This window comes from Sinocyclocheilus grahami, unplaced genomic scaffold (genome assembly GCF_001515645.1).
Source record: "Sinocyclocheilus grahami isolate Dianchi unplaced genomic scaffold, SAMN03320097.WGS_v1.1 scaffold37.1, whole genome shotgun sequence".
NCBI classification, from domain to species: domain Eukaryota; kingdom Metazoa; phylum Chordata; class Actinopteri; order Cypriniformes; family Cyprinidae; genus Sinocyclocheilus; species Sinocyclocheilus grahami.
In genome coordinates, this window is record NW_015505216.1 from 3,819,599 (window position 1) to 3,841,297 (window position 21,699).

A 21,699-nucleotide genomic window follows, 5' to 3' on the forward strand; every position below is an offset into this window, starting at 1 on the left:
CACAAGATGAAATATGAAGGGCACTCTGGAAACTTCTGTTCCAGGAGATTGTTGAGGGCCTTTTCCTTGTCCTCTTCCTCCATTATAAGGAAAAGAGGCTCTTCCACTGGCCCCCTGAGCAGATGTCTGTTTAATGGAGCCATTTCACAACTTCTGTGAGATTACTGGGATCTCCTTCATTACAGAATATTAATTAAAGGAAAATGTAACTTTAATATTTCTTATTAATGTATATAGATAGATAGATAGATTTGAGACATACCTCACAAGCATAGCCTGTTATCCAATTGGAAGGGCCTCTTGTAGGGTTTCTGCACTGTAATATACATGTATCTTGGTTAATTTCAAATTGGTCAGAAGGGGGTGCAAATGTAGTGGTGGGCTGGAGGAAATGTCCAGTACCTTTCAGAGAAAACGCCAAAGTTCTCCAGAAGAATAAGAGTCCATGATTGGAATGTCACACTGGAAGACACAAACATAGATAAATCTTTAAATATCAACTGCTACAACATCATAAACATTACTTTAACTGATAACTACTTACAGATGTAAACTCAAAGGGTGCTCCCAAGACAAGATGTACTGGGAAAAATATATATATATATATTCTCCCTGTAAATGACACAGAAAAACCTTCCTTGTTCCTTATTTAACAACTAAATAATCACACCAATAATTGCTTGCAAAAATGTATAGTATAGCCTAAAATAAATAAATAAGTACACAGGTAAACTATTATGCAATAATATATTGTGAGTACATATATTAAACAAACAACTCAAGATATTCATACCTCCACAGACAACTGCCTTGTTGAAGTGGATTTGAAGATGACTTTTTAATTTGACCAGTTTGGCTGGCTTAAACATGCTGGTCAAGCAGAAAACTGCTGGTAATTGCTGTAACACTTGTTGCACTGCTGCAGCTCAGGTAATGTGTCACCTCTCTGAATCCTTATGTCTCTACAAGAGATGAAGCCACACACAGTTATCTCAATGATGACAAATGGGATTAAAATTATTTAAACTACAAGGTGATATTAACACACAAACAAGGCATATAACAGAGGAAAGTAAAGCAAACTATTTATTTGTATGAATAATAAACGTCTTCAAAACTTCACCGCAAGGGCCATTTACAGCATGCATCCGAAAATGAATCGAAATATCCACAGAAAAAAATATGACAACAAATTCAAGCTTCAATATAAGATAATAAAGCCAAGCACACATTAAGTACTTAGTAGATAAATGTTTAACGTAATATATACGATAATTATTAAACATATGATAGCAAAAACATTACAGACTCTCACTTCCGGTTCTGAAACTGCTGCGGGTCTGCAGCTGGATACATCTCCCTTCTGACAGGATCATAGCCATAGTTGCCAAGTCCGCATATTATACGCGACTCTGGGCTTCTTTTTTTGTAAAATTGCATGAAAAAATCCTGGGTTGCGGTTTTTTGGGCTTATTTAAAAAAAATATGGTTGGTTGTTAGGGAAATCTGACAAGCAACTTCGTTTCTTTATTTATGTTCGCCATATTCTCCAATGCATTGGTTGACACTCTGTCTGCTCACAGTTAATAGCCAACCAGTGTTTGCCAAATGTTCCGCCGAAATCCAAGCGATGACAGAAGTAGACGTATAGAGGAGTGGGATGACTTTCTTTTAGCCTAATTTTTGCAATGTATTAATTATCATGGGCTGTAATAAAAAACAATTCCTATACTAATACTAAAGCTATATAGCCTTGGTTCGAATAGCCTATATTTTAGTAGGCTATAAATATGTGGCTATGTTACAGTTCCCCTTTGAAGCTCTTGTGTTTTTCCTCCTTTTCCATCTCTCCAATCCTATTCTGCTCACTGGTGATTGGAGATGAGTTTTTTGTTCTCACGTTGTTGCAGTTTGCTGATTTTTGTAAAATAACATATCGGTTTTTGCTTTTCAGATAAAAGAGTGGTTTCAGTTTAATATGTTGCAGGTTCATTTATTGGTAATAAATAATTGATCAATAATATTGATAATAAATCATCAAAAAAAATATTGGGCTTGTTTTTTAAGCTGCGGTTGCTTATGTATCTTGCGAGAGTCGGCAACAGTGATCATAGCTAGTCGACAGAGAAGAAGGTGGCCTTTGGTGGGTTTATTTGCTTTTATCAGCTTTGACAGCAGCGGTTGACTCCAGCAAAGCCGCAGCTCTGCTCTTAAAAATACTCAAAAAAAACAAACTCCTTTTCCATCTCTCCAATCGTATTCTGCTCACTGGTGATTGGAGATGAGTTTTTTGTTCTCACGTTGTTTGCTTTTCAGATAAAAGAGTGGTTTCAGTTTAATATGTTGCAGGTTCATTTATTGGTAATAAATAATTGATCAATAATATTGATAATAAATCATCAAAAAAAATATTGGGCTTGTTTTTTAAGCTGCGGTTGCTTATGTATCTTGCGAGAGTCGGCAACAGTGATCATAGCTAGTCGACAGAGAAGAAGGTGGCCTTTGGTGGGTTTATTTGCTTTTATCAGCTTTGACAGCAGCGGTTGACTCCAGCAAAGCCGCAGCTCTGCTCTTAAAAATACTCAAAAAAAACAAAACTGTTTTTTGACAGTTATACTGCGTGTAGCCATGGAGTATAAATATATGCTCCCTTTGAGCAAGCGCATCTCTTTTACTGTTGTCATTTTCACACACAGCGGGAGTCGCCGATTACTCATGGCACATTATTGAGCCGTAGCTGGCTTTGCCCCAGAGCTCCTGTTCTCTCATGTATTTAAAGGGGTCATATGATGCTTTTTTTAAAGATCATTATTTGGTGTAACAGAATGTTGACATGCTTTAATGTTAAAAAAAACACATTATTTTTCAAATACTGTACATTATTGTAGGTCCTCTATGCCCCGCCTCTCTCAAACGCTTCGTTTTCTACAAAGTCCCTCCTTCCGACAAGCGCAGTCTGCTCTGATTGGCCAGCTGACCCAGTGCATTGTGATTGGCCGAACACCGCAAGCACTCGTCGGAAATGTAATGCCTCTTACCATAATCGCGAGCTTCAGCTTTCAACATAAATGTAGATAGTAAATAATGTCATTAGCTTTACCATCAGTTCAAGCCCGGAAGAGGAATAGACACAGTAATGATGCAGTACACAAGCCACGGTTAAGACAGCTGACTCCACTGTGATGTGATGTGAAGAATTACCTCCTCCCCTAGGTTCACGAAACGGTTGTCCATAAAATGCATTGCTGTTCTGTTGTAAGTAATCTTAAAGATTCCTAAATGCATCTACTTTCGGAAGGCCAAATAAAGTGCTTTTGCTTTTGCCTAGAAACACACAGCGTCTCCCTGACATGCTGCTTCAACACTAACTGCGGTTACTGAAACCACGCCTTCTTTCTTTGCGTGCACATTTGGGCAGCATTATGCTAATATTTCCACATAGTGAGGTAGATATGTGGGGGCGTGTTAGAACGAGCCGTTTTAGGGGGGCGTGGCAGAGTCTTAACTTTGATAAAGAATATCTCTTTGGGTTTGAGACTTTAGTCTTTGCAACTTCAGGGATCTTATCTATGCACAATCAGCTTGTAACACTCCACAGAGAAAGGAAAACTTGAAATTGCATCATATGACCCCTTTAAATGGAATTCCATGATAATTCTGAGGTGGTACACCTTTGAATATTTTTTTAGTCACATGTGAATTCTGTCCTGCTGGAAGCACAAGCAGAAGTGTGTTGGGAGAGTCATTAGTCTGTAATTTCTCATACTTACTACACTGCTACACATCACAGGGTGCATGTGCTACTCTGATTGCGCCTTGTTGCAAATTATCCGTGTGCTCAAAGAGACACAGAGGTCTCTATAAAAACTTTTTCTCGTGCGACGCCACTGCTTAAGTGATTGACATTAAAACTGTCTGCGTTCTGATGTGTTGACTTGTCATCAAAGCAGCAGGTTCAAACATATCTTTAGCTTGAATGGATCGCAGCACCTCAAACGCTGGTTGTGAATGCCTTTACACTGGAGATATGGAGGGATTTGTTTCTCCTTTGTCTTTATGAATGTGATCCACGAAAGAATCGTGAAACCCTGATGAAATACAGCGAACCCAAACGTTGGAGTTAAAAGGATAGTTCAGTGAAAAACAAAAATTCATCATCTACTCGTTTTGCCTTTGCAAATCTGTATGACTTGTCATTTTTGTCTTATCTGTACCTTTAAGAGTGAAATATTTCAGCTAAACCTACATCACAGCCATTTGTTTTAATCATAAACAATCTTTTTGCTTATTTAGAACATTAAAAACCGTATGAGAAATCATGATGCGTGCCTCTATATGCAAAACGCATTTGACAGTGATAAAATTTAAGGCGCACTTCTGTTAGATTGCATTATGTAATTTTTTTGCCACTACAAGCAAAATCAAAGACATGCATTTTCAAATCTCATCTGCAGTGCTAATGGAAATTGAGAAGTTGTGCTTTTGATGGAGAAAAAATAAGCCAAGGGCTTTAAATTCAACATGATTTGTGACAGCACAAAGCAAGGATTCTTTCCGATTTGCACTTAAAATGCAATCTCTTCCTTATTTAGACTACTGGAAGAGTGAATGGTTTCAAACAGTGAGGTCACAGTCATGCCAGCCCACTAATAATCAGAGTTTCCTCCAAAGAGAGCACTTTAGTTCCATTTCACCATGGTAGACTAGAGATCAGCGAATACACAAACATGTTTTGCCATTTTGGCAGGGAGGTGGCTCATTTCCACTTGAAGAAATAATTTATGAATGGTCAACACAGCAAACATGACTCCCTTGGTAACATTAATTGCTCAGGAAACTATCCCCCCCTCCCCTCCCCTCCCCTCCCCTCCAAGCAAGCTTCGTTCTGTTGAATTCACTAAAGACGTTGCACTAGTATTAGCAAAATGAGCTCAGCTTCAGTTCAACAGCTGCTATAAATTGTAAATTGTTCCAGGAAGCTCTAAAATGGCATCCTGATGGATGTGATTGCTCACAAGGGAGACTCAGAAACCACCTCTTGCCTAACAAAACACCCTGGTGACCTTTTGAATCTATTGCACCACTGTGAACGGTGTGCAATGAATCATCACGCATGCTGAAAAACACTCTTTCAGAAATGGGATTTTTAGAGGAAGGGGGGGAAACATTCCATTGGTTAAATGGCTCAAAGACTACCATAACACAAATAACACTCATTCAATAGAGCACCACAATATTTTCACAGAAGACGGCATTAATTTTCCTCAATGTGGACATGAATATGCATTTGAGCCATGTTGTAAGATGAAACCTTTTTACAGCATTCCTGTGGTCACACGACTGAAATTTCAGTATGATGGTGGTCATAAGGAAGACTGAGTGTTACACTACAAGTCTTATTGCTCTGCTCTCACAGGCATCTTTAAAGATGCACTTATACAGCAAATGACAGGAGCTGTAAAAAGCTCATCAGGTCGTAATAACAGTTCTCCCAAAAGGTTTTGGATCCAAATGCAATGTGGATTTAGGCAATTCAGAGCCAGAGGGTTTTACACACTCAATTAAAAAAAAAAAGCGCAACAAAAAACAGACAAACTCAATTCCATTTCATGACGTTTATTGATTAACTAGAAAATACTGATACCAAAAGAATTGAAAAACACTGATAATGCTGGTTGCGTCTGTTAAAAAAAAAAAAAAAAAAAAAAATCCAATTCCATAAATTCTCACACAAGTCAACAGCACTCTTTAATATCGGTTTCAATGTTTACAAAATGTATTTTGTAATTTTGCTTTTTACAAGATTAAATGTGTGTACAAAGTATATCCATACTCATCTCCCCCTCTCATAAAGGATCATTTACAAAACCTTGATGCTTTTAAAATTTCAAATAATTTCAAAACTATAGCTTTTTAAATTTTTATTATTATATTTATTTCGTAACAGGACCATATCAATGCTGAAGGACCAGCAGATGAAGACTAGTGAAGGACCAGCCTCCAGTCCACACTAACTTTCTCTCTCTCATCTCCCACATTAATGAACACGTTCCTTCCCTCACTAGCAGCTACCTCACAGAATCCAAATTCAGCAGTATTGCACATTAAGCAAGGAGGACGATTGTTCCGAGAGGGGGAATGTCATAAAGAAAGAAACGAAAAGAAAAAAAAGTTGAACAGAATCATGCAAACAGTGAACTCTATAATGCTTCTACTCGGCTATACACTGTTTTCTAATAAGCCAGTTAAACCGTATACATTATAAGATACACTCAAACGGACCCTGGACGAGTAGCAGAGGACTTCAGCGCTTCATCCCACATGACTGCTACCAGCAGAGGCCACCGTCTCATTCAGTGACCTCCATTCACGTTACACTACGTCACAATAAGCAAAATATACTTTTGTTGATTGCTCTAATATTATTCCTAGAAGCATATATGCGATTTCTAAAACATGCAGACAAAAATACTCTAAAAAGTGCTTTCAGCTTGACTCAAGCTCCGAGTAAACGTTTGTTTTGAGGGGCACTTAAATTGTACAACTCACTAAACAGGCAAAAATATTCAACACGGATCTGTTTTTAAAAGATTGTGTCAAACAAAAAAAGAGCTTGCTTACTGTTGCTTTAGATTCACTGTGCATTCGAAGATCATTTGGCATTTGAATTAGCTTTGGGTGTGTGTAAAATCCTCAACCAAATTAGGTGACTTAGAAAAACAGTCCGAACCGAAATAGGCTGAATATCCTTTTAAGCCTCAAGACCACACATACAATGATAAAACATGTTAAGAAATACAACCTATTGAATATCAACAAGATAATATCTCTTTAAGAGAGACCGGGGCAATGTAATATGAAACGTACACAAAAAAAATATATATTTCAGAAGGTTCTACAATTCGTAATAGTGTCAACATTTCTATAATATAAAGAAATTTTCAAAATACTGAGTAGGCCAAATATTTTCCAATCGCAAAGACTGGAAGTCTCTAGTGTCCATACCCTTCTTGATCTCACTATTCTCCCTCTAAAAACGGGGGGGAAAATCAAAAACAACAGAAAGAACCAATAAGTATCTACTGAACATCATTCACAGAGATATCAGGGTATTCATCATGGCGAAAGAATTAAAAAACAGGCAATGGTTTAAAAGCCCACATGCAGTGACATTTCTTTCACAAGTATAAAAATACCACCAAGAGAAAATATCAAACAAAAACATGAAACGTTGAACCAAGGTGGGAGGTAGAAAACAATTTGGCTGGGCAACTGCAGACAACAACAACAACAACAAAAAGTAGCCTCTAACCTAATCTTTTCTATATATCTTGGTAACCATAATTGTTTAAAAAAAGATCAGTACAGATCATCTAATGGTTTTTGTACACATAGACATGAAAAACGTTTAAGAACAGTTTCCTTCCAGCATCAAACAACACGTGCCCAACCTTTAAAAAGACAAAGACATTCATACCTCCTCTGAACCGTAAAAATGAGGCACAAATAAGAACCATAATTACAATTACGCAAATAAGGTGTTTGCTAGTCTCTTCATCCATGTAAGGATGCATGCCATAAATCAAATACATTTGACTGGTCTTGATTAGAGAAGCAGCGAATACATAGCCTGGTCCTAACTGCCTCTGATGACTGATGGCACTTTCTCTGGAACACAATATCAATCAGAAGGACCTATTTTCAAAGACAACATTCAGACTTTGATTCTGCCGGTACACGGCAGCTTTTAGGGACCAAGGTTAAGGCTATTAAGAACGAACCAGAAAACGGCTTGGAATAAAAGTCGATGGAGAAAAACGTAGACGTGAGAAAGGCAAAAAAACAACTCCGCTTTCGACTTTCAGCGCTAACAGATAACGTCACCTGCACTGCTACTATTTGTTTATTCGAAGAAAGTGCTTTCATGCATGAGATGTAATTGCTTTCTGTGGGGGATAGTTCCAGAAAAAAAGAGAAAGCCGAGTAAAATAGACATGATTAGCAAGCGTAGCCTGATTATATGGTGCTTTTAAACTCTCATTCTCCATCTCTCACTGACCCTGAGAACCAATGAGAGAACTAAAATGGTTTTCCCGCAAAGCGCTTCACGTCCACCTGAACAGAGGATTGTCAAGGGAAGTCTGTCCTGTGTAAGACCAAGGGCAGAATTTAAGTGCTTTCTGTTGTAAAACGGCATTATGGGACAACTGGCTTCGAACACTGTCAAATCCCATGAACCATTTGTCCTGTAATAGTAGTTTTGATATCAAGATTACATTACGTCGTCAATGTAGTGGGCATCTGAGATTCCAGTAACGACTTACAAGATCTGTACTCTAAAACTAGTTCCTGATATTTGTTAACATTTTAAACATTATTCACAGTTTATTAAAGCTTTTTTTTTTTATCTTTTGATGCTTTAAAAAAATTACTGTCACATAAATCTATGGTACACGAAAATAAAATATATTTGTTCATATCCTATATAGCTTGTATGCATGTATTTACAAACGGGCATCATCTACATCTGTTTCCGTCCCAGGAGAGCCCTTGCCTCGTAAAAAGAAACCTTTCTGCCGCCGCGGCTGAGGGCATAGGATCGTATATAAATATTCTGATAGATCTTCTGGGCCATTCGGTGTAAAAGTGACTCACACTTTCCTATTAATAAACAGTCCTTGCAGGCTCGCAGACCACAGTTCAGTCCTTTCTTTTAAGTGCTTCTCACATGGGCCGCAGCTTTACGTCTGCTATCGTTTTACCCGTCTGAGTTCATTAGCCAGCCCTTGAAGCTACCAGTAGTAACTGGACAGCGGAGCGTGTGGTGGGGACGACTCTCTGGGCAGAAGTGTGACATGGCCTGTCAGCTTTAATTACTCTTTCCGTTGTTGGTCCCACGGCCAAAGAAGCTGGTTCCAAGCAGGCCTTCTCACCCGGAGAATGAGTCCTGCAGAAGTGTGATGGCTGAGGCAAACAGGGCTCAGCGGTGCAGATGCAGTTGACCTTAGAGACATTTTTGACACGCTTTCACTTTCTTTACCATGTTTTTCTCTTCAACTGGAGATTCCCGAGAACATAATTTGTCCACCACAATCATGAAACGGAGTACTCCATTAACAGACCAAACACTTAAAATCTAGCGCAATTTGACAATACCGTCACCATCGTGTTTGAAATGATGGGCATCTGTTGAAGTGGTCTCTCATCTCATGGATGCTTGTGTCTTTGTCAGGACATTTTCTGTACTCGTCTGATTAGTCAGGCTTTGGGTGAAGCCAACACATCTGTCTAGTCCTTGTATCTCATTCGTTTGGTTCCACGCGCCTCATTTGTTGATCCTCAGCAGATTACAGGAACCCCATCAGTGTTGAATATCATTCCCGTGGTGGGCTCATAAGTGCCAGCCAGGTAGTAGAGGTCTTCGCTGTCTTGGTACTTCTTAGTTTTAATCATCTGCTCATATTGCTCAAGGCTGACCACCAGACATTTATGAGAAATGGTCTGGACGTCATTCTCATCAATGTGAGAGGACTGGTAGAGGGCCCGCTGAAAAGAGAAAGCAGAGAGAGCTATCGGTCTGTTTTCACCCAGACGAAGAGGATCAAACCATTTACTGGATTGGTTTTCTTACCTCCATGAAGTCTTTTCTCTGGTTGGAAGCCTGCAGAACAGCAGGAAGACTTTGGCCAGACATTTGATCCCAGTTCTGCCAAACAAAATTTGATTAGTTACAAACCCAGATAAAGGCAAGACTGGGACAGATCAAGTACCATTCCAGTACTAACATCATAATGCTGTGCCCGCAAACCATTATTCTTGTTTAGCAAAGGGAGATGAAAGTAACCTTTTTGTCATGAAGCTTCTTTCCAGGGTTGGTTTCCTCAGGATGATAGAACCATTTGACACGGACCACCATGTTGTTTCCCCAGGACTCCCACATGCTCTGGATGTGTCCAATGAAGGGGAGGTTGGGTCGTCCAGCAGACAGGAACACGGCACAGTCTCCAATACGGATCATTTCCTTCCCACGCATTATGGCTTTGTAGAAAAGCTTCTTCGCCTTCCCTTTCATTCCCCGCCTCTGTCAGAAGTTGAAGGAAAAGCAAAAGGATATTTTTATGTCCTTTTATTAAAAACGAACAGATTTTTTTCATTTTGTTATATGAAGGTCACATTAAAATTGTCTTGGAAACTTTTTACAAGGCCTTCATTTGTATTTGCAACTATTTTTTTGGAGGCATAGATTGAAAGGGTATACCCCTCACGTTCACGTCAAAATGGAAGTATACTTTGGACTTTACACAATGCAATACATAATTTGAGATGTTGTAGATATAGCATAGGTGGGACTTCAAGAAAGATGCAATCCTAAAATCCATGGACTTACTTGAGTAGGCTTTCCAAACCACTTCCACAGCTGTCTGGCAGGAAGGAAAGCGGAGATCTTGGGCCTGTTCTCGACGGAGGGTAGCCTCTGTCTTTTTGCCAGTTCCTTAGTAGTTGGGAGGTGGATTCCCTCTCGTCTTTTGGGGCGACCGACTCCCTGCTTCACCTTCTGCTGTCTCTGGGGCTCCTGCTGCTGCTGTGTGGCAGATGCCTGCTGCTTCTGGAGCTTCTGGATGTTGGCAGCAGGCCCCGTTTTTGACTTGGCCTTCTCGTCTTCCTCCTCTTGAGGTGGTACATGCTCTGCGGCTGGGGATGGTTGAGAAACTGCAACCGGTTCTTCATCTGAGCTACAGGAGGATTCTTCATCACTGGTGGTGGAGGACGATGAGGAGGAGGAGGAGGAGTGAGAACCAACTGAGGATGAGGAACTGCTTGTGGATGAGCTGGAAGAGGTGGGACTTGTTGCCCGCGAGCTGTTGGAGCTGGTCGAGTCTTGTTTGGGTTTCTTTTCCAGCGAGGCCCCTCGCTCCTCTTCTCCCTCAGACTCTGAGCTGCTGCTGCTGCTACTGCAGTTGGGACACTCCAGTTCCTTCTTGTCCTTCTCCCCTGATTTGCTCACCTTCATCAGACTCTCACTTCCACTGCCAAGCTTACGAACACTGTAGGTGGACACGCTCTCTGTAGTAGGAGGGTCTGCCTCACTCGGCTTGTTTTTAGCTTTCAGTGTTTTGTCTGCAGTGGATATTGTAGTGTAGCTGACACCCATGACAGACTTATTCTCTCTTTTGGAGAGGTTTTGGCCCTTCATCATCATGAGGGCTTTGGTCTTCTTGGTTTTGGGTGACATGACTCCCTCATGGTCCAGTTTGATAAGGATCTCAGTCTGCGGTTGCTTGCGTTGTGTTTTCACACCAAACCCAGATGCCTCCTCCTCAGGCTTTCGCAAGCGTTTGACCGGCTTTCCTTTCCCCGCGGGACTCGCAGTCTCATTGTTGGATATAAAGGAGGCCAGAGAAGTGGAGGGCTCATTATAGAGATCCACAGACAGAACTTTTCCATAGAGCAGCGGCGAGTAGAGAGACTGGGGCTGGGAATGCACTTTGGCTGGGGGCTTGATTCCTGTGGTTTTCTTCTGGCTTTCATTAGATACGGGGATGGAGGGGCTGGCTGTGCCGACTTGCTTAATTTTTCTACCTGGCCGTGGGCCGCTTTTCTGGCCGGACAGGAGCCTCTCGGGGACCTGCGTTGGGGTTGGTGTGTCAGGCTTTTCATGCTCCTTTGGGGCGACTTCAGGCTCTGGAAAGCAGCGCAGGAGGGAAGGTTTTAATATGCCAGACCAAAAACACACTTACCTCCATAAAAATGCTGGGAGGCTAAAAGCAGTTCCTGTTATGACAGTAAGCTCTTTCCATGCAAAAGTAAGTGATTTACTATCTATGAAACCACCAATCCAGTCCACTTTTGTAATATCACTGCATTTCTCATTTCAGTAACACCAGTTCTGATGTCTTAATGTTTAATTTGAACCAAAGCAATAACCACTTTTACAAAAATACCAGCCAAAATGTCAATGAGGGTAAACGTTTGATTCAAAGGAGTGGAAATTACCTGGCTTGGGTTTGGGTTTTCTTCCTCGGCCCCTGCTTTTCGGAGCAGACTCCTCTGTGTTTTTGGGTGGTGTCTCTTTACCATCAGGTACATCCTTACTGCACTTCCTTCCTCGCCTTTTGGTGCTAGCCACAAGGAGCGCAGGGGACGGTTCTGCACCTGTTCAGATAAATTCAGTTTAGAAAACATTATCAATAGACCCAATAAGGCCATTTGTGATTGACAAAATTGACACACACAAAAATACTGGCACATTTCCATGTGCTTCTCTATTTGATATATTTTGAAAATGATCATCCACAAACATTTTCACAGTCAAACACATATACACACACATTAATATTTACCCAGTGCTCTTAAATATTACACACAAGCCTTCAAATCTCTCAGTCTCACTCTCAATCATATGCAACCCCCTGGCAACTAGTGGAAAAACATTTTACTGAATCCATCATCAAGCTTCAAGAGCAAAACCAAACACAAATCAGTGGCCGCATGGACTCCAAATCAAACAGAACGCATATGGGCTGTTTACCTAACTTTGACATTCAAGTAACATTTCATGCGCTCCTTCGTGCCTTGGCTTTTACTCCGTGCTTCGCTGAATACTCACACTGAATCTTGTAGTCCGCCGGCAGCAGCCTAATATGAGAGAGCGGGATCCGGCCAGTGTCTCCATCATCAAACTCCACTGTAATCAAATCGTCCACGTCTTCCATGTCCGGGCTCCCTGTGGACAAGTAACAGGGTTGACGACTGACGCAAAAGAACACGCATTCACCTCAATTTACGTTTCCACTGAGTGAAACAGCAAACACTGCTGCGCGAAAAGAGCGACCGCATATTTCTCAGCGGCTGCCGGGATTCATACAGGGCCTTTTCATTCTCATTGGCTGACAGTGGCAGTAGCAGCAACCTCCCTTTAAGAGTTTCTTGACAAGTCTCCAGCTCTCTCCTTCCTCAGTGGGAGGGAAAATAAATAATAATAGAGCAGAGCTCTGCATGTAGCTAACCACACCATCCTTCATTCCCCGGCTCGGTTTATCTGGCAGCGCTTATGGGCTTGGCTAAAAGATTTAGATTAAAGGAAATGAAACAACCCTGAAAGGTTCTCTTACAACGCCTCTATGTGGAGGACAGTGGACATTTGTGCATATTTTTCCATTTGAGAAACGCAGATGCAGTAAAACGCATTGGTTAATAGTATGTAATAGCCAGTGAAAGGCGCTCAATTAGTGGAACAGAAAAGCCATACCTCTGACGACCGTGCCAGGATAGAGGCAACGGTACTGCTGGCTCCAGTAGGCTGCAATCCGGGTCCCCTGGGGAAGGTATCTAACGGAGGGGGGTTTCACATCAATAATCTGTAGGACAAAGGCAGTGTGGATCAGAGAGGATTATTAGATCAACACCTGTGTGCATTCAGACACTTCGCGATCATCTATCTTCTAAGCCGAATAACTAATGAATCATTTTTTGGCGAGGAAATTTATATTTTGTGTATATAATCCATCTTAGAGCGGCGGTAATGGCTAAGGTTGCTCTTAGCAGTGGTCCGCTTCCAACGGTACATTAGGAAGGAAAGGCGGTAGCCGCGAAAGTGTGTGTGCCTAAACCAACAGACAGAGGTACTGGAGCAAAACATGCCCTTAGCTTAATAGCAGGGGAAGGTGCTAAACAGCTTCTATATTACACTGTGCCTCGGGCCTGTTAGCAGAAAGAGGAAACCAAGGAGTGTGCCTGGAGTAAAACACACAGGCCTGTTGTGGTGAGCTGTAATGTGTATGTGGGACAGCGAACGATGTAGGGCCGTGTGGCGTACTGACCGCCTCCTGTAGCAGCTGCTCCAGGCAGTAGATATGTGGCCTGTTCCCCCTCTCGCCCTCCACCACCACACTGTATCTGTAAGACAGGACACAGTCATCAGCCCAAAACAAAAATCTAGGAAACGCACATCCTGTTGTCATGAAAATATTAACGTTAAATTATTTCCTTATTGCGACTCATTTCAGAACGCGTCAGGATATTCAATGGGAACAAACAAAAAACGTAGGCCAGTACTTTTTTTATGTTATCTAACAGGAATTGATTTGATAGTGAAAAAAGATTTTTCCATTTTGGAAAAGAACTACTCCCTTTCTGAAATACTGCTATAATTTATAAATTAAATATTACATGGCATTATAATATATATAGAGTAGGGACTTCTATTCTATTGGATTCTATGCATTGTTTGATCTGAATGCGAGCTTGCAGTAAATTGTAAGAAAGAGGTCAGGTTTTAACAGACTGAATGTTAGAAGTCCTGTATACGTCAACAGAGAGAAGTATGCAGTGTTGGGGAGTAACTAGTTGCATGTAACGGCGTTACGCAATTTAATTACAAAATAAATGCAACCGTAATCGGTTACCATTAGAAAAATGGAAATGTGTAATTAAATTAAAGTTACTTATGAAAATGCTAATGATTACAAAGAGAGTTACATTTGAATACTTGTATTCATTTTTACTATTTCTTTTTATGATTTTAAATCTGTATTTAACCTCAGAATGATCTCAAAGTAAAGAGGTGCTCAAGTCTGATTTTGTGGTGGCTGTTTTAAAATTAAATTATTATAATCTTAATTCAAGTGATGAAGGATTTTGAAAGTCTGACAGTAATCAGTGTTGAATACTACGGTTAACCCTGCCGGGTTTAAATGTTTTAAAATGATAAACAGTTGAAAACATTCGTCAGAAATTTAGAAAAGTAATCAAATTAATCAAATGTAATCAGTAACCCATTACATTTCCAAAGTAATCTTCCTAACACTGGAAGTATGTTACTCACATTCACAATCGATCACATCCAATCACAGACCCAATAACATGCATTTTAAAATAAAATAAAGGTGATCAGTGAAGTTTCAATTAATGCAGTAGAAGTTTTACAATAACCACAACAATTAACAAAAACTATGGTTGTAGAGCTATATGGCAATTGGTTAACAGTAACTAATAGCCTGCACATCCTAGCTGATGTCAGCAAGAAGTAAAAGTTGAGCAAGTTATTACAATGTGATGAAAGATTAAGACGACCGTTGTCTTTATTCTTTGGAATAACATGCACAGATGTGTCGTAATAAAGTGAAGGGGGTCACTTTTGTCATGTCGGATAGGTGAGAACACACATGAAACTGTCGAAGGAAGCTGTCTGTACCCAGTGCATAATGATTTTGTCTAAAAATATAATGTAGTAGGCTGTTGAGGAGAGATGCAGAAGGGCTAAACCAAAAGACTCAGCAGCCCAAGAGCTAGAAGACAGGGCTCTTTTGGGAAACACACTGAGCTTTGAACCGGCCTTTATTCACAATGCCCAAAGAAGCTTGGCTTTCTCTCTAACCACCCTCCCTTCCTTATTGAAGCTCAACCTTAGGGATACAATTTGGAGGGGCTTGCCCTATTTTTTTTTAATTCCTTGCCAGATGAATTTATCCTTTTGTGGCGGTTTTATTGTCTTTACTGTCAAGAAGTCAGAGCAGTGGGGATATGCAAGATAAGTCAGTTTCTTGATATCACATGTGAGAGCCAAAATGGGCTCTGACGCAAATGGAAAAAAGGAATTAAAAAAAAAAAAGAGGCAGACCAGCCTAAAAGTCAGTGTGTAGGCGGACCACAATCCAAACATAGGGTTCTCTCTCCAGATTTGGAATATTATTGGAATATTATTTCTGGAAGTTGGCAGATTTTACCTTTGAAAAATCTGCAACACCCACTCTCAGCTAAACTAGTTTCCAATGCCAAAGTGAACCAACATGCAAACGCATCAATACTGTTAAATAAAAAGGAAGCTTTTGGACTTTTATTGGTTGTCTGAGTAAAAGAGAAACAACAGTGATTGGTCCTTTAAAGTGCAGGTCACTCTCTATTATTTGATGCAAGCACATGAGACTTATAAATCAGATTGGGCGCATGTGTAATGTCCAAGATGGTGCTTCTGGATAAAAGAAAAAAGAAAAAAAAGGCAGTGACAGTTGGATGTTTAGGCTTTTTTCCATTTGGATTCATGAGGGTGCCTTCAGTTCAAGCATGGATTCAGAGCCAGGCTTCAGAGGTGTCCATCACCGAGTGGCAGCCTTATTACTGTGACATGGACCTGGGAGGTGATGTGGGACAGCATCCCCCAGATCACTTCCTCCTGGATCTGGCCTGAAGGGGAGGACTCTGCTGGCCAAACCTGACTGGTTCTGACTGCAAAGCCTGGGACAAATTCACACCAGGGGGGAGGAAGACTGACCGGACAAGCGGGGTTAAATATCTGTCGAGTCTGTGGATGGCTATCCTGATGTGGGCATGGGACATGGGAAGGGTTGTTGTAAATGTTGTTGTTGTTTGTCAAGTGGAAGGTGTGTGTGTGTATGTATGTATGTATGTATGTATGTATGTATGTATGTATGTATGTATGTATGTATGTATTTGGGAAATAACTTATTCTGATTTGTCACTCGTGGCATTCTGCAGTCAAACATTTTTGTATAATAACCACAAAAATGTACATTCCCAAGAAACTGGTTTTCCAAAATAGAAAGTGACTATTATCATTCCAGAGTCTCTTTGTTCTCAAATAAAAAACAATTTCAGCTCAGATTAATTTTTTGATCTTCCCAAATTTGGGAAGTAGTCTTATACTGGATGCTCCGTGTGGGTTTATTTTAGTGTTGAATATCTTGAAACTGTACTTGATGAATGATACACGCACACACTACAACATCACTTAATATAAATAAATCCTTCAGCATTTCAGCAGAACAGCATAAAAAGCAGGTTTAAAAAAAATGACTATTTACATGTCAATGGAGAAAACTACTCAAAATAAAGTAGCTGTGTAGAGGCATAAAATGCAATTTGCTATATTATATCTCTCTCTGAAACAACATGATGACATTCAGAAATCTTTGATTATTGTCGGAACAGTGAGAGATGGGGAATTTTAGCTGTGAAAAATCAAATTTTTCTCTCTCTTTACATAGAGCCACATCTCTAAAACATAATTAAAGATACAACAGAGAGAAAAAAAATGGCGAGCCAGTGAAGGATGGAGTGAAACATTCAATTAGTTTGCCATTACCCATAAATAATGGGCCTGTGCCATTAGCATGGTCTTCACATCGGAAAGTGTGACAATGGCTTTGCCAAAGGACTTTTCTGAGCAGAACACAAAGGCATCGTGAAAGCCGAGGCTAAGGCTGAGAACAGACACTTTTCCTTACCCTAGATTTCAGTTCCAATTCCACACCGGCTGTGCGAGTTATTGACTGCACAATTAACCAGTCCGCTCTCATGTACTGCAAGTATGTTCATGCCTGCAGAAGCCCAGGCTCTCCACAACAGGCTCTGTTAATGAAGACAGGCGAGGCATATAAACATCCAAATGCCCAAGAACGGATTTTCAATTTCTGGATACGTCTAAGGTGTTGTGTAGCACAAGCCGTCACAGAATTACATTTCCAGAGGGCAGGGTGGACAACAAGTGATCTGTTGCAGCCCAGCCCTCCGCACTAGCGCCTGCTCTCGTCATATTAAATCCTCTCGCAAGTAGTTCTCACCGTCACACCGAACTACCCGCTTTGAAGAACCGTGGTAACACAGTCCTGCACAAAGGCACCTTTCCCTTGCTTGGCTGGAACTGCTATTTTTAGTACAAGAGACACATGCAGAGCGAGCGATAGAGGGAGAGATATTTCACTGCCAAAATGTGACAAACATATCATTATGCCACGCAAATGTGCTGCAAATGAACGGATAAAGCACCACCTTTGTGCTCCCTTAATTTAGGGATTCACGTTTGTGAACTAGCATCCAGATTTTCAACACGTCGCCTGACCTCTGGCTCGCAGACCGCTGGAGTTTGGGAGAAGGGATTGTGATGGCTGCTCCTTGCTTTGAGACTGATAAGAGGACGATGTGTTTCTGTGCTGCATGCTAAACACAGTCATTGAACAACCGTGGGCAGTCACTCTAATAAAACTAAAATGGAGGACAACACATTTCACAGAGGGCAGAAACGCAACAGAGCCCCTCTCATTAAAGATCCCCAGACCAGATGCTGCACCAGTTTGACAGTTTTCACCAAATGAGATTATCTTTTATAGAGATGACTTTGAGAGGAACTCTCTCACCCCTCAAAGGACTAAAACTTGTTCATCCAAGTGGATAATAGGCCATGGGAGACTACAGAAAGCATACAAAGTCCAAACAAAACAAAACTGCCCATTTCGGTCATCGCCTCCCGCAAGACACTTCACACCCCATCTGTTTCCTGACCAAACAAAACGTTGTACTTCCAAATTTTCCATGGAGAACCCTGAACTGGACCTTACAATAGGAAAAACTTGGCAATATTTCACTGTCTGTAACACTAAATGGGTCAAGTAATCGGTTCGGTAAAAATAATCTGTAAATGGCCAGGGAGCTACAGCTAAATAGGGCACAGGAATGAATGCCAACTTTTAGTGGCCTTGGTTGGAAGCCTCGGCTCGAACCAAACCAACTGCCTCTGAGATTAATCAAAATATTAAAACACTTAATTCAGAGGAAAACTGGACAAAACTTTCTCCTTGCATAAAGTATGGAGAATAATGCAATCAAATGAACAAATTTTGTATCACTGTCAGGTATTTGCTTGCAATGAAACATTCTTTTGATTTGTAAATGCATAAAACACCACAGGTTTTGGTTAGGTAATTTTAGATCATTTCAACTGTGATTTCTGTTACAAATATACTTCTCTAATCAGTGGATCTCGCTTCAGGATTGAAAATAATGTACATGATTAATTTGTCAATTAAACATGATTTAAATATAATAAACAAATACTGACTTACTGGCTCTACAGAAGAATGTACCCTTGCCAAAGGATGTTTATATACCAAGACAGTTCACACATATCACTAAGAATGTAAGAATCCACAACATGCAATATGATATGGTGTAATAAATCCCACCTTCTAATAAAAACAGCTAATTGCCAATTGGTAATGTTATTGTGTTACTGCAGCTTCTGTTAAAAGTGCAGGTTTCCCATCAGTGTCGATAGCCTTGTGAGCAGCATGCTGACATACAAAACAGTTGCGCTACAGGCGTCCCAAGTTCGAATCTCAACTCAAGGACCTTTCCCAATTCCGACCCCCTCTCTCTCTCTCTCACTTCGATTCTTGTCAGTTCTGATCTGTTCTATCATAATAAAGGCAAAAACGACAAAATAAAACAGTTCCCATAGAAACAATCAATGTCCTGAAATGTACGCTATTTTAACTCTATTTGACCATTCATGGGACATTTTGTGTATGATTTTGTTGCCGATTAGAAATGCTACTTTAAATGTGAATATGGCAAGCAATTTTTCAGATTTTAGTATTTCCCCATTCAAGCAGATGGGAGTGGGTCTAGCAAGCATTTTACACAATATTACACATATTTGTCTATGACAGTTATTGTAGCCTATAAGAGATTGGTACATAGACAAACAACAAGGAAGACGCAGCAGAGGGTATAAAGAGAATGAAAACAGCTCGGGCGGGGGGTCTCTTACATGTCAGGAGAGTGAACAGTGCTGACGTGGCCGGCATACAGTAGTTTGTCATCCATAGGGATGAGGACCCGTAATCCATCCTGCAGTTCATCTTTGTTAATGACACAGTTCCGAGGGGCTGGGGGACACAGAACAGAGGGAGATGAGAAGAGAGACATGCTGAAACATGTGCTACTAAATAAAACCAGAGACATCTCATCACCACCTTAAAACCTGCAAATGATAGAGAAAACAGCTAGCTTCCAAAACCCACGGAGCTTCTTATGGATGCAGCATCTTAATGTGAAAACTGTTCCCAAAGGAAACTTAATTATGCTGCTCTCCAAGATACCTAATTTTAGCCAAATTCTAAGACAGCATCACATGTATTAATCGTGGAGAAGTAAATCCCAGAGTGCATTGTGACAAGGTCAATGGAAAAAAAATCTATGAATTGAAATATTAAATAAAAACAATAAAATTGTTTCATGTTAAAATAATAAAAAAGGTAATATTATTCCCAAAATGTATGTGCTATGTATTTCTGTGCTTATAAGTGTATAGCAGAGCTAGCTTAGCAACATCCTCACATCATCAAAGTCTACTGAAATCAATTGTGAGCAATTGTGCCTCTCTCTCATTGGAAGGGCTGTTTGTGTGGCACACAGAGTTGCTGTCTATGCACAATGTTCCAAATCGGTCACTAGTGAGGTTTCATGACGGTTATGATCCTGTCAATGTAGGAAGCAAGCAGCTCACAAGCTAATGTATGCAGTAGCACTCAGCTCGCCCCATTAACGTATGAACACAATCAGGCCGAATCAATTTTAAGATAGGCTGTGAAATTATCTCTCCCTCACGCCATTCAAAAGACAATCACTTTTAATTGCATGCACAGACAAGAAAATGAAGTCTGATTTAGTCATAAAACAGCAATTAAAAACGGGGAAGCAATGAAGGGAAAGAGCTCTGCGGCCTTGCTGACAAGAGGGAATATGAAAGGGTCTCACTGGGGGTGCAGGGTCTTTCGGGCTGAGCGCTCACAGGGGGATTCTCATCCTCGGAGAAGCTGCTGTCCTGGTTGGGCTCAAAGTCCTCATCAGCAGCCATACTTTCCATCAGTTTGCTGACAGCACCGCCCTTCCCTCGAGCCTGCTGGGGGAATTCAAGCACATTTTGCCCCAATTCATGTGACAATATGAAATATTGAACACTGAGCCATTGTTGGTTCAGTTCTAAAGATGAGACCCATGTGCTTACTAGAGGAGAATTGATTCAGTAAAACCCATTTAGATGAGTGACACGCTCGGCTCGCCAGATGTAGGATTTCTTGATTTCGAATGCGGCAAATACCCAGAGGAGTTCCCGAGCGTCTGCACTGTGCATTTTATCGTGATTTATACATAAGATGAAAAAACAGCAGCAGTGGAGAGTTTTAAAAAGCAGTGGAGATTTATCGTGAGAAGAAATAAATAAATTGTGCGGAAGGGGCGGAGAAATGGATGGCGCAAGATGTCGTTTGGTTAATTTCACTGCTTTCCCGCTGAGTGTGCAGTCTAATTAGGCTTGCTGCTCTACTGCACTCACCCCTTTTCTCTCTCCTTCTTCCCCATCTCACCTCCCTCCCTTTGGTCACGGTGGGTACTGAGAGCAGGCCCATGCAGACTGGGACAGGGGAGCAGGAAGGGGTGGCTCATTTAAATGCAAGGCTTCTCCCAATAGGCCTTGAGCCTGCCAGGTAAAATTATTCTAATCCCTTTCGCTGTTTCTCCTCGGCGTCACAGTGTAGCACAAAATGGCTGCCCAACACTCAGTCTGTTTCAAATATTTATTATGTGGCATGTTAAAAATATGAAGTAATACAGTGCATCATGTATTTTATGTACTAAGAGTGTTAAGGCAGGCCAAACAAATGTAAAAGTATGATATTTTTGTCATCAATAGTAAGTGTCAAAAAATATAATATAATATATATTCAAAAGTTTGGGGGTTGGTAAGATTTTTTTGGGTTATGGAAAGTGGTCTGTAATGCTCCCCAAGGCTGCATGTTAAGTATTATTAAAACTAGTTTTCTATTTCGTTATATTTTAAAATCCAATTTATTCCCATGATGGTAAAGCTGAATCTTCAACAGTCATTACTCTGGTTTTCCGTGT

At 40.6% G+C, this 21,699-nt stretch overlaps 1 protein-coding gene and 1 long non-coding RNA gene across 4 annotated transcripts in view; both read right to left on the bottom strand.

Annotated features, from left to right (window-relative positions):
• Positions 1-9: 9 nt before the first annotated feature.
• Positions 10-963, bottom strand: LOC107581788 (uncharacterized). The gene is made up of 4 exons (XR_001608862.1): positions 794-963; positions 403-462; positions 263-316; positions 10-174 (listed from the first exon to the last, which is right to left on the bottom strand). It is a non-coding gene; the product is annotated as an uncharacterized lncRNA (long non-coding RNA).
• Positions 964-5,600: 4,637 nt separating this feature from the next.
• tnrc18 (trinucleotide repeat containing 18) overlaps positions 5,601-21,699 on the bottom strand; it is a 69,578-nt gene continuing 53,479 nt past the window's right edge. For 2 of the 3 annotated variants that reach the window (XM_016267361.1, XM_016267360.1), the window contains exons 22-31: positions 20,554-20,698; positions 19,565-19,682; positions 13,821-13,896; positions 13,250-13,358; positions 12,608-12,724; positions 11,995-12,153; positions 10,388-11,682; positions 9,845-10,081; positions 9,632-9,706; positions 5,601-9,546 (exon numbers count right to left, since the gene is read on the bottom strand). In XM_016267361.1, the coding sequence (XP_016122847.1) occupies positions 9,340-9,546; positions 9,632-9,706; positions 9,845-10,081; positions 10,388-11,682; positions 11,995-12,153; positions 12,608-12,724; positions 13,250-13,358; positions 13,821-13,896; positions 19,565-19,682; positions 20,554-20,698 (2,538 nt within the window). In that variant the 3' untranslated portion in view covers positions 5,601-9,339. The remainder of the gene's footprint in view (positions 9,547-9,631; positions 9,707-9,844; positions 10,082-10,387; positions 11,683-11,994; positions 12,154-12,607; positions 12,725-13,249; positions 13,359-13,820; positions 13,897-19,564; positions 19,683-20,553; positions 20,699-21,699) is intronic. The other variant, XM_016267362.1, reaches the window with a different exon arrangement.